Source organism: Terrapene carolina, unplaced genomic scaffold, assembly GCF_002925995.2.
Source record: "Terrapene carolina triunguis isolate 2854851 unplaced genomic scaffold, T_m_triunguis-2.0 Scaffold24604, whole genome shotgun sequence".
In the NCBI taxonomy this organism is placed as follows: domain Eukaryota; kingdom Metazoa; phylum Chordata; order Testudines; family Emydidae; genus Terrapene; species Terrapene triunguis.
Window position 1 is genome coordinate 1 of NW_020688955.1, and position 13,174 is coordinate 13,174.

General features: G+C 46.6%; 2 protein-coding genes and 1 non-coding gene across 3 annotated transcripts; 1 reads left to right on the plus strand and 2 right to left on the minus strand.

Annotated features, from left to right (window-relative positions):
• Positions 1–319: 319 nt before the first annotated feature.
• NDUFB10 (NADH:ubiquinone oxidoreductase subunit B10) lies at positions 320–3,716 on the plus strand. The gene is made up of 4 exons (XM_024212421.3): positions 320–548; positions 1,629–1,767; positions 2,406–2,545; positions 3,416–3,716. Exons 1-4 carry the CDS (start codon positions 401–403, stop codon positions 3,520–3,522), a joined length of 534 nt encoding a protein of 177 aa, XP_024068189.1. The 5' UTR covers positions 320–400; the 3' UTR covers positions 3,523–3,716.
• A 3,738-nt stretch (positions 3,717–7,454) lies between these two features.
• On the minus strand, positions 7,455–12,700 carry RPS2 (ribosomal protein S2). Its single transcript, XM_024212422.2, has 7 exons — positions 12,505–12,700; positions 11,992–12,081; positions 11,288–11,395; positions 10,156–10,329; positions 9,882–10,041; positions 9,182–9,273; positions 7,455–7,572 (listed from the first exon to the last, which is right to left on the minus strand). The coding sequence occupies exons 1-7, from the start codon at positions 12,673–12,675 to the stop codon at positions 7,492–7,494; spliced, it is 876 nt and encodes a 291-aa protein (XP_024068190.1). The 5' UTR covers positions 12,676–12,700; the 3' UTR covers positions 7,455–7,491.
• LOC112115418 lies at positions 9,419–9,558 on the minus strand. The gene has a single exon (XR_002908816.1). It is a non-coding gene; the product is annotated as a small nucleolar RNA SNORA64/SNORA10 family (small nucleolar RNA).
• Positions 12,701–13,174: the final 474 nt, after the last annotated feature.

Genomic DNA, 13,174 nt, shown 5'->3' on the forward strand with positions numbered 1-13,174 from the left:
CCCCCCCCCCACTTGCCAGGCTCTATACCGCGTGCTACATGCTGACCCCCCTCCCCGGGCAGAGGCTGCCGCCGGCGCGGCCCCCAGAGGCGGCGTTCTCCGCTTTACCCCTCCCCCAGGCTCGCGGAGAGTCCGGAGCATCAGGCTGTAACGACCGGAACTACATATCCCAGGGGGCATCGGGGGGAATACGTGGCGCTGCGCATGCGTATTGGCGGGCCGCCGTTTTCTGCCCCGGAAACGAGACTCTCTCTCGAAGCGCCGCGCGGCAGGACGCTACCCGGGTTGCGCATGCGTCCCCTTTGACCTTGGCCCGCACCTGACCCCCCCCGCCAGCTTTGGTAGGTGGTCGCCATCTTGTCCGGGCCGGCGGTGAGGGAGAATCCGCTGCGGTGTCGCGATGCCGGACGACTGGGACCCGGAGGTGTACAAGAGCCCGCCGAGCCGCACCCCCATCCCCGAGAAGCGCTCGTCGCTGCCCAACCCGCTCACTATCCTCGAGACCCTCTTTTACTACACCGTCGACGCGCCGGTCACCTTCTTCCGAGGTAGCGGGCCGGGCCCCCGGGCAGCACCCGCGCCCTGCCCCGCTGTGTGGATCGGCTCCGCCCTGCAGCCGCGCGGGGGTCGGTGCAGGGCCTCCCCTCTCCCGGCCCATCCCCGTGGAGCTAGGCCTAGCCCCGGGGCACGCCCCTGACCTGCTGTGGGGCAGGGCTTCGGGCTGCACGCCAGGGTCTGGGTCCCAGCCGCCTCAGGGAGCCCCCCGGGCACCTCTCCCTGCCGGACAGCGCCTGAGCAGAGGCTGTGGGAACAGCCAGCTGACCTGTTGCTGCCAGAGGGTCACGGGGGACCGTCCCCTCCGAGCTCCCTCAGAGCCACGTGCGGTGGCTTATGGACACCTGTCAGAAGACAGGACACTGGGCTGGATGGATCACTGATCTGACCCAGTATGGCCGTCCTTATGATCTGCCCAGGACGGGGCTTGGCGCTCCGGGGATGCGTCCCACTCCCGTCTGGCGGAACTGCCCGGTACCAGGTTACTTTCAGTGCCATGTGCTCTCTGGAGACTCTCCCCCCCGGGGTATGCACTGATTCCTTCTCGCTTTTTGATGGAGAGTCATTTATCACTTCTGATAACATGAGGAACGCTGGTCTCCCTTCCCTGGTTAGTTTTGAACTCTGATAGAAAATCTCAGGCTAATAACCCAGAGGGCAAGTGACTTGCCTGATTTTGTGAAGCTTAGACATCCTAGTATAGCGTTTACTGTATTTCCATAGGGTTACAGCTTGGCATTCTCTCTGTAGAGTTAGTTCTGGAAAGTGAGGGCAGGTGGACATGCACCTGATATCATCAATCATTCCTGCCCAGTCAGTGGCACATAGGCTGTATAGAAAGTAACTCAAGATTTTGTTGCAGAACAAAATACATATTGCAAAATTCCTTTCATTTTTATTTTCCAAGTCACCCAGTACACGTTAGGTTCTGGAGACCATTTGTGTCGTGTGTCCTGTATGCTTTCCATCCTAAACAAGAACTGTTCCCTGCCCAGTAGTTGTTTTAGTTGGTTCTGTCCATCTCTTTGATTAGTACCTTGAAGATGCATGAATGTGGTGGTTGACTCTTGCAGAATGGATGGAACGCCAACATGCGAAGAGAAGATCTTATTACTATCATCGGAATTTCACCCGTGTGCCGGATCTGACTGAGTGCTTGGAGGATGACTATGTATGCTTCTTTGAAGCTGAGGCGCAGTGGAGGAGGGACATGTATGTATATCTACAGCATAGCTGTAATGATTTTGGAGCCTTATTCAGTTGAAGAAAACCAGTAGAACACAGTATTTTTTTTTTTCTTGCAGTAGATTGCTTGGGATTGGTATGCAGCTTTCATGTGGTTTGAAGCTGCAAAATCATAATAGATTCCCCCCCCCCATGAAAGTTTAGAAGCCTGTTCCTGATTCAATCATCGCTTGTCACTGTAGATACTCCACACTGAGTTTTCCCCTAGCTCCTGCTCCAATTTAGGAAGCTTCTCTTCTGCTAGTAGCAAAGCCAATAAGCTTCCTTAGAAGCTTATTTCAAATACTGGGCAGCTGCTGGTGTTCCTCTATCCCTGACAGAGTTCCAAGTATCTTTTCTGCAGCATGCCTGAGTTGGGCTCTGAGTAGAACCCAAAAATCACTACTGATTCTCCTTCTCTGTTGCCACTACATATGGCATTGCTGCCAAGCCCCTGCGGCTTGATTTTGCTTAGTTGTGCCTTTTAATTGTATCCCATATTAAAGCAGCTAATAAAATGGTCTCTTCTGTCCAGAATGTAACTTATTACACTCTCCAGCTGCAGGAAGTTATTGCCACTGCTGCAGTCACACTGATCTCTCTCTCTCTCTCTCACACACACACAGGAAAGTTGATCAGGAAATTGTGAAGATAATTCTGGAAAGGGTAGAAGTTTGCCAGACCAGGGAAGGACCTAACTTCAGTCAGAACTGTGCAAAGGAGATAGAGCAGTTTGCTCAGGTTGCTCAAGCCTATCAAGATAGATGTGAGTAAGGCCATCTAAGGCCTCTTAATTTATTTGAAAAATGTTCAGGTTTGACTGTGGCATGACTTGCGGGGGAGAGCAGGAGAGGATGTCTAATATCCTAAACCTAACCTAAAGATTTGGAGACTGGTGTCCTCCGCTCCTGAAAGAGGGGCCATAGAGTAACTCTCTTTGATAAGTGCTCAGAAAGGAACTGTGGCTATGCTTTGTTCAGAGCAGGGGTGGGCAAACTATGGCGGCCTGTGGGATTGCCACCCCTGTGGTGCCACGGGCCCCGTGCTGCTCCGGGAAGCAGCCGGCACCACGTCCCTGCGGCGGGGAAGAAGAGGGCTCCTCACGCTGCTCTTGCCTGTGGGTGCCTCCCCTGGAACTCTCATTGGCCGTTGTTCCATTCCCAGCCAATTGGAGCTTTGGGGGAGGTACCTACAGGCAAGAGCAGTGTGTGGAGCCCTCTTCCCCCCTCCCCAGAGTGGTGCAGGGCCGAGGACAGGGCAGACAGGGAGCCTGCCCCGGCCCCAGTGTGCACCACTGCCATCCTGGAGCTGCTCCAGGTAAGCGGCGCCGGGCTGGAGCCTGCCCCCCTCGTGCACCCTGCCCCCCAACTCCATGCCCTGAGCCCCCTGCTGCACCCCACACCCCTTGTCCTGAGCACCTTCTTGCACACCATGCCCCAGCCCTACATTCATGGCCCAGCATGCAATTTCCCCACCCAGATGTCACCCTTGGGCCAAAAAGTTTGCCCACCCCGGTTCAGAGGATGGAACTGTAATGAAGGGGGGGTATTTATAACCTTGTTAAAGTCTTCAGTGGGGCATCAAGCTAAAGGGCCTGATTGAACACTTCACAGCATTTCTTCTCATCTTGTTTTAGATGCTGATCTTGGTGCCCATGGAAATGCTAGAAAATGTTTAATGAAGCAGAAACACAGAATGATTGCAGAAAGAAAAGCACAAGCACAAGCAGAAGCAAAAGACTAAGCTCAAATCCTCAATGCGTAGTATTTGAAGTTTAAGGTATGAATACTGTATTGTGATAGGTTTCAGAGTGGTAGCTGTGTTACTTCTCATTGTAGTATGTGAATCTTCCAATGTACCTGGATGCTGAGGCTTGTATGAGTTGTATTACTCAACTGTACAATAAAGCATTTGCAGAGGACATCTCTGCCAAATAACTAGGTTCTAGGGCTTATGATGCTGTCAGCCTTGCTAAGAGATGAATGTATTAGAACTATCAATGCCACTTTGTAAAGAAATATAAGCAAAAACATTGGCAGTACTCATCCTTGCACTGCAGAACACAGCAGTGTTCCCTTATCAGCATAGTCATGCACACTACTAGAAAAAGTGCTCTGGCCAGCAGACTGCAAGCAAAATTGTTCATCTTTATAAACGAAGCAGGAAGATTTCCCTTGGTTTGGCATGAAAGCTTGAACTAAGATTATCTGAGATTGACTCATAGACTTTAAGGTCAGAAGGGACCATTATGATCATCTAGTCTGACCTCCCGCATGATGCAGGCCACAAAAGCTGACCCACCCACTCCTGGAATAATTCTCTCCCTTGACTCAGCTGATGAAGTCCCAAAATCATGATTTAAAGACTTCAAGTCGCAGAGAATCCTCCAGCAAGCGACCCCTGCCCCATGCTGCGGAGGAAGGTGAAAAACCTCCAGGGCCTCTGCCAATCTACCCTGGAGGAAAATTCCTTCCCGACCCCAAATATGGCAATCAGCAGAACCCCGAGCATGTGGGCAAGATTCTCCAGCCAGACCCGCATGGACCATTGATACTAATTACCTGCGATGGCACGTTATTGACCTATTGACTAAAATCACGTTATCCCATCAAACCATCCCCCCCATACACTTATCAAGCTTAATCTTCAAGCCAGAGCGGTCTTTTGCCCCCTGCTGTTTCCCTCGGAAGGCTGTTCCAGAACTTCACCCCTCTGACGGTTAGAAACCGTTGTCTAATTTCAAGCCTAAACTTCCCGACGGCCAGTTTATATCCATTTGTTCTCGTGTCCACATTAGTACTGAGCTGAAATAATTCCTCTCCCTCCCTAGTATTTATCCCTCTGATATATTTAGAGAGAGCAATCATATCCCCCCTCAGCCTTCTTTTGGTTAGGGTAAACAAACCGAGCTCCTCGAGTCTCTTTTCATACAACAGGTTTTCCATTCCTTGGATCATCCTAGTAGCCCTTCTCTGGACCCGTTCTAGTTTGAGTTCATCCTTTTTAAACATGGGAGACCAGAATTGCAGACAGTACTCCAAATGAGGTCTCACCAGTGCCTTGTATAACAGAAGCAGCACCTCCTTATCCCTACTAGAAATACCTCGCCTAATGCATCCCAAGACCGCATTAGCTTTTTTCACGGCCACGTCACATTGCCGACTCAGTCATCCTGCGATCAACCAGGACTCTGAGGTCCTTCTCCTCCTCCGTTACTTCCAACTGATGCATCCCCAGCTTATAACTAAAATTCTCGTTAGTCATCCCTAAATGCATCACCTTACACTTCTCACTATTAAATTTCATCCTATTACTATTACTCCAGTTTACAAGGTCATCCAAGTCTCCCTGCAGGATATCCCGATCCTTCTCCAAATTGGCAATACCTCCCAACTTTGTGTCATCCGCAAACTTTATCAGCCTACTTCTACATTTGGTTCCGAGGTCAGTAATAAATAGATTAAATAAAATCGGACCCAAAACCGAACCTTGAGGAACTCCACTGGTAACCTCCCTCCAACCTGACAGTTCACCTTTCAGTACGACCCGCTGCAGTCTCCCCTTTAACCAGTTCTTTATCCACCTCTGGATTTTCATATCGATCCCCATCTTTTCCAATTTAACCAATAATTCCTCATGCGGTACCGTATCAAACGCTTTACTGAAATTGAGGTATATTAGATCCACCGCATTTCCTTTATCTAAAAAATCTGTTACTTTCTCAAAGGAGGAGATCAGGTTGGTTTGGCACGATCTGCCTTTCGTAAAACCATGTTGTAATTTGTCCCAATTGCCATTGACCTCAAGGTCCTTAACTACTTTCTCCTTCAAAATTTTTTCCAAGACCTTGCATATTACAGATGTTAAACTAACAGGCCTGTAGTTATCCGGGTCACTTTTTTTCCCCTTCTTGAAAATAGGAACCACATTAGCTATTCTCCAGTCCAACGGTACCACCCCCGAGTTTACAGATTCATTAAAAATTATCGCTAACGGGTTTGCAATTTCTCACACCAGTTCCTTTAATACTCTCCGATGAAGATCATCCGGTCTGCCTGATTTAGTCCCGTTAAGCTGTTCGAGTTTGGCGTCTACCTCAGATACGGTAATGTCAACCCCCCCTCCTTTATTCCCCTCTGTCACGCTGCCTCTATTCCTAAACCCTTCATTAGCCTCATTAAAGACCAATGCAAAATATTTGTTTAGATATTGTGCCATGCCTAGATTATCCTTAATCTCCACTCCATCTACAGTCTTCAGCGATCCCACTTCTTTCTTTATTTTCTTCCTATTTATATGGCTATAAAACCTCTTGCTATTGGTTTTAATTCCCCTCGCAAGGTCCAACTCTACACAGCTTTTGGCCTTTCTCACTTTGTTTGAGTTGAAGATTATAACTCAGGGAGCCCTTTCATGGTCAACTATGTCAATGGATCAAGGATTTTTCACATTAATAGGTCATTTTAAACATTTAAGTCCAAAAACCTCTGCTTGATTTTTCCCTTGGTCTCTTTTAGAAAGGCAACTCCTGATGCTTGAAAGCAGAGCACCTTTAGGCATGTTAACTGGTTGTGAGGGTTTTAACTTCTCCCAAGCAGATGACTTGGGAGTTTATTTTCCCCCTTAAACATTAACTGGATAATGCATTATTTGTCCTTTAGTAATAATGCTCTGTATGGAACGCAGCCATTGATTGCATCAAAGTACATTTCTTTCTACCTTGAGAAAGTCCTAACTGGGGATGCAATTTTTATTTCAAGTCTTTGAAGGTAATTACTGCAGTTCTCTTCAGATAAAGTTGCTTTTGACAGCTTTAGTGACTAGCCTTGTGAATCACTACTACTGTATTGAAGAATTATCCCATCCTTGACTGGCAGAAAATTCTTAGTTTGCCTTCCAAGTGGGGCCCTGTGGTCTTGATAGTCTTTAAAAATAATTGAAGTACTTACAAGCTACTTTTGTATGGTCTACATTAGTCAGTCTGTTAGACTGACTTTTCATGAAAGCTACCACCAGATCCTGCAGAACAAATAAGTTTTATCTGATCTCATTTCTAGAGCAGCAGACCTTCATTAGTAGTGAGGAAGCTTCAGTCTGGGCCCACATCAGTGAGTAGTGGGTATCTTTACACTAACTCCCAACAACAGTATTCTTTCAGACATAACCTCAAAGATGTTCTGGTTTCTTTCAGCATCACTTAAGTGGGAGTCTTCAGTGCTTTACTTGCATTTGATCTCTGCTTCCATTTTTTTTTAAAAACAGTCTTCCTAAAAATTAACCATTAACGATTTTTGTTTCAGTAATCCTATTACATGCTGATCATTCAAACCTAATTCACTTTTCTCTGAGGAAAAAAGTGTTTCCTCTGTCCCACCAGTTATTGTAAGTTGTTGAATAAGTGAGTGCTGCTGTCTCTGAATTCATTTGTTTGGGCAAGTCAATCAGAAAAAACTTACTTTTTCAAGCAGCAATTTTTTTAAAAGTCATTCAGATGTTTAGCAAATTAAGGATTAGTCAAAAGTAACTTTGGCTACTGTATCACATTTAGCGTATGTTCAACTGAACCTTTCACTGTACCCATATCTTTCATGAACAGAGATTTCACTTAAACACAGAAATCCACATTGTCAGCTGAATCTGCATCCCCCCTCCAATGGATTAAAAATCCACCAAACTCTTGTTCACTTATCACTTTATTTTGTACAAAAACATTTAAGTAGTTGCCACAGCAGCTGCTTGGGTTCTCTGCACTGAAACTCTGGTGTGTGTCTTAGCCAGATGATCAGTGAATTCCTGCAAAAGAATGAAACATTTCACTGCCTTGAACCAAATGATGTTGCAGGCCTCACTGTACAGCGGATCCATTTTAAACTAGAGACTGGGTTTTTACAAATGTAATTGTATTTTTCCCTAACCTTCCAAGCTCCCTCCCTCCCCATTTTATTCTCTAGCTAGCTTGGCATCCAGGAGATACCAATGACCAACTTGGAGAGTCCAGAGGAGAGCAACGAAAATGATAAGGTTAAAAACTAGGCATATTTAATCTTGAAAAAAAGACTGGGGGGGACCTGATAAGTCTTCAGATATGTAGTGAGTCGGTGTGGCTCCCCTCCTGCCCAGCAGAGGGAGTGCCCTTACAGACACCCAAGCGGGCGGAGCCACCACCGCCTGTTCCCGCCCCCCGGAAGTCAAGGGGTGGGACAGGAAGTATAAAAGCTGGCCGCCAGAGCTCAGTGAGGCCCCAGCCTGAGGCAGGGCCCTGACTGGCTGGAGCTGCCCCGAGCCCACTACGAGGAGGAGCCACCGGAGACCGCCCGCTCCCGTCACTGGGAGGAGCCATTGGAACTCCCCCACCCCAACCCCGAAGGCGAGACGCCACCAGAGCCCCTCAGCCCCTGCTGTTACCCCGAGGAGCCGCCTGAGTCCAATTAGCCGGACTTCCCCGAGGAGCTGCCAGACCTGCCTCCAAGCCCCAGCCGAGAGGAACCCATGCTGGTGGACTGGCCTGGGCCCAGTGCCACGGATGAGGTAGGCCCTGAGGGCGAACCTGGAAGTAGCCTGGGGGTAGCCGACCCTGGTCAGGCTGTAGACATGTATGAGCCGATGTCAGTGTGTTTCGGTCAGGACACCCCACTGACCAGCAGCGGCAGTGGCCACTGCCAGGGCCCTGGGCTGGGACGCAGTGGAGTGGGTGGGCCTGCGTCCCCCCCCCCCCCCCCCACCCCGTGCACGGGTGGCAGGCTTCCCCCTCACCCACCGCTCGGGTGTAGAGCCCTGGCCCTATCCCAATCACTATACTGTTGTACTGTTGCTCAGCCCCTGCCCCCGAGGGCTTGAGCTCCCTAAACTGTGTGTTGCTCAGCCCTGTGCCAAAGGGCCTGAGCCCTAACCCCGAGAACTATACCGTTGTCTCACCGGCAGTGAGTCTGTGTGGCTCCCCTCCTGCCCAGGAGGGTCGAGCCCCGGCACGAACACACCACAGATATATTATGGGCTTTTATAAAGAGGACAGTGATGGTTGTTCTCAGTCCACTGAAGATAGGACAAGTAGTAATGGGCTTAATATGCAGCAAGGAAAATTTAGGTTAGATACTAGGAAAAATAACTACGGGTAGTTATGGACTGGAATCCCAATCACTGAAGGTTTAAGAACAGGTTAGACAACCCTGTCAGGGATTGTTTAGGTATACTTGAAGTCCTGCCTCAGCACAGGGGCTGAACTAGATGACTTCTCAAAGTCTCTTCCAGGCCTACATTTCTATGATTCTATATGAAACCACATCCTCACTTTATTAACTGCAATAGAAATTTTAAGGAAGTCCACTCCTAATGAAGTCAGCCTTCAGGAGTTTGGCATGATGAACTCTGAGATGAAGAACAAATGCCCTGATTTAATTCTTACCTGATAAGGAGACTTTGTGAACACAGTCTCCTTCCAGAGGTCAGGGGTCAGATAACTGTAGGTCTTGGAGATCGCATCAAAGGTGGCTTTAGCTATTGAGAAAAGTCAGACATTGCACTTTGTGTTACACAGTACCAATAAGAGGCCTCAACAAAGCTGGGACTCCATTGTGCAAGGCACAATACAGACAGCAAAAGCCAGTGCCTGCCTCAGAATTTAATGGCCCTCAATCTAAAAAAATGTAGAGTTTGAAAAGGAACAGGGGGACCATATCCCACGGTCCCTCTGTCGTGCATATTGAACTCATTTTCTCTCTCTCTCCAATGACGACAATTACACTACTTCAGCCAAGTGTAACTGAGCAGAGCTGAGAGAATTTTGAACAGAACACACAGGAGGAGGAGGTTTTATAATTCAATGCCTCAAAGCCTTTATTACAAGACAGATCTAACTTCAGAATAAATTTTGGCAGGATCAATCTGCACTGTACAATCTGGTAGTATATGGGCTCAATTCCTAGTTTGATAAGGGCTTTTAATTTAACATTAGCTAAAATAAGTATTAAATAAAACAGGTAATTTAGTCATTCACTGGGACTATATTACAAAGGCATCTAAAATGGCCAGAGGTACAGTATGATTTTAAGCCAGACAGTTTAAACTGCTAACAGATTTGACATCTGGCCCAAAACTTAACTTACCAAAGTTGCCCAGGGTAGCAGTACAACCCCTAGCTGAAGTATAACAGTCATCAATTCCAGCCATCATCAGCAGTTTCTTTGGAACAGGGGCAGATACAATTCCTGTACCACGGGGTGCTGGGATCAGACGCACCAGAACAGACCCACAACGACCAGTAACCTAAACAGAACAGCAGATTACATTCAACTAATCTATGAGACTATTTAAGCTCTAATAACTCCTTCATGCTTTGAAGTGCAGCACAGAGCTATAGTGAAGCAAATTAGTCTTTACCTTGCAAGGTACAGTATGAGGCTTGCCAATCTTGTTACCCCAGTAGCCTCGTCGTACTGGTACGATGGATAGTTTAGCCAAGATGATTGCCCCACGAATAGCAGTGGCAACTTCCTTGGAGCATTTTACACCAAGGCCAACATGACCATTGTAGTCACCGATAGCAACAAAAGCCTAAAATTAAAAGAAAAGCTTTTTAGCTGTGTATACATGTTGCACTTACAAACCTCCTTTCAATAAGAACATACCCTATCACCCTTTTACCACCTCAGACTACATCCAGCACAGATTTTGCCCCTTGGTTATGGTAGAGTCCTTTATCTCCAGCACAATCTTGAGAATCTCCAGTTTTCCAAACTTGCTGTACACCTCTTGCAGCAGATTCTGCACTGCAACTCCAGAAGTGTAAAGAGACCATTAAAGGCAGCAGATTTTTTCAATGGGGCAATACCCCCATCCTTGCAGCTCCCCATACAGTAGGGGTGACTGGAACACTGCTACCTTCCATTTACGCAGTTACACACCACTCCAGCCAAGTATAAATTACAGCAACTCCAACTACTCAAATTTGTACTGGGGGCTGGTAGGCTGTTAAACCCACTTTTACCCCCAAACCCTGTTCCTAAACCAAGGACAGTTCAGGTTGGAGAGAATTGGGGATTTTGATTCTTGAATACCCTCTGCAGCCACCACCTGGCCAGAAGGCTGCATTTGAAAACTGGCCACATGGCATTCCCTCTTTTGGACCAAATACAGTGTCTCCACAACACTCAGTTCCTGGTGAATCATACCAGTATCATGCAATATAAATGAATTGTGAATTTTTGTAAGAGCTATTTATGAGGCTACATTCAGAAGGATATAACTGGTATTCAATAAATAATTAACACAACAGTGCTTATGAGCTGACTTCTGTATATTTGGTAGGTGGTCTCATGAATATCTATGATTTACCATCTAATAATTCCTATACCACCTAATGTTGTGAACACCAGTGAAAGTAATTGTAGATTCTTTACTATCCAACAACAATATATACCAAGAGAATAAGTATCACATCAGCCAAAAGATGGAACAGTTTCCAATTAAATGAAACAATCTGCTTCCACTTTAGTCAAGAGTGAAAAGCTACCTTGAACCTGGTACGCTGACCAGCACGAGTCTGTTTCTGGACAGGCATGATCTTCAGAACCTCATCCTTCAGGGAAGATACCAGAAAGAAGTCGATGATTTCTGATTCCTGCAGAAAGCAAAGTAACTTAGTCAATCACAGTTCAAAAGCTACCCATTACCTCATGACAGGCTTAAGATGGTATTGATAAGCTTCCTGCCACACAGCACAGAAATGAACAGTGCTATGTACCAATATGGAGTGATAGTATGAACATATTTTAGGTAAGATTTGAATAATCTACTATAGAAAACGCAAGTTTTTAAATATTCAAACTATATCATATAATGCACAGTACAATCCAATGTACTTAAGTCATAATAAATTTGATTTGCGTTTTGAAACCTGTATTTTCCACTTTCATCAGAACACAGCTGCTGCATTGTATCAGGCATTATACTACCTTTACATAGCCTATTCCCAATAACTCAAAGGAAGGCAGGAGACTCAATCCACTTGAGACAACTATGTAGTGTTCTATCACAAGGGAGCAGATGAATCCCATCTACTGTCAACCCCTTAAGCCCTAAAGTAGGACAGATCTTTATAATCAGAACTTCCCAACTGGCTAATGCAACACCTGTTATATGATAAAAATACCGATTTGCAAATGTTTTAGTATGCACTCTAATTCTGAGACACCTACACAATTCATATAGGCTTACCTTGATTGGAAGGGAGAAGAGATAAATCTCTTCAAGAGACTTGATTTTCATATCCTTGACTAGGCGACCAAGTTTGGTGACAGGAATCCACTGTAAAAAAAGAAAACACCCAATAAATGTCAGTGATAATCCAGGGTGTCATAATCATGCAAGAATTATGCTGTGCCCCTTAGAGCTTATAAATTTTTATTTTTCCTTTAGTTTTATCAGTAACATACTTTTTATCATTAAAGTGCAACAGCAATAGAAAAAATTGCTTTATGTAGAGCTTGAAAAACTTTTTAGAAAACCAATCATGCAGTCCCAATTTTCTATTAACAATCACATGATTATCAAAGTATAACAGAGCTCCCAGTTCTAACAATGCATTTGTCATTGGTGTCCACATGTGACCATTAACACATGTAAACTTCACGAAACATTAAACACAGATACATGTCTTAGAACTACAGAGAGAAAGACAGCAGTCTTTAAAGACTGGGTAAAGATAGCAGAGTTGACAAATGAGCTTACTTCTTTGTCTTCAGCTTTGCCACGGGCCCCACGCCCTCTTCCACGACCCCTGCCACGACCCCGACCACGGCCTCGGAGACCACCGCCAAAGCCACCTCGGAAACCCCCTCTTGCAGCTCCTCCTGCACCTCCCGCACCTCCTGCGGGAGCAGCACCGGCGTCGTCCGCCATTTGCTATACAAAAGGGACAAATACATATTTACTTGCACAACTGTTTAACTTACACACATTCCCAAGGGCAGCGTAGGCACCAGGACCATGCAATTCCTCAAACTAAAGTGATCTGGTCTAAAGTACAAGACAGGGAGCATGCCCCTTTTTGGCATTTGCTCCAGTTACCGCACTATCCCTAATCCACGTCAAACTAGTTTTTCTAAATAGATTCTTATTCCTCTTCCACCGTCCCAAGGGAATTCAGCTCCCATTTCCATCTCCCCACCATCCCCAAATGGGGCACAGCCTGGAAACGTTTCCGTAACCCATGGTCTCAGGGAAAGATGCCCTCAGCCCTTTTTAGAGTAGCGCTTTCTCTACACTCGCCTCATACTGCACCAGCTGCTAGCCCCTCTTCTCCGCAGGCCAGCACTGGAGGCTGCACCGTGGGCTCCTCGGAGAGCACACACTAAACTAGCCGGGGAGGGGGGTTGGCTCTCCCTTTCAGTGCAATACT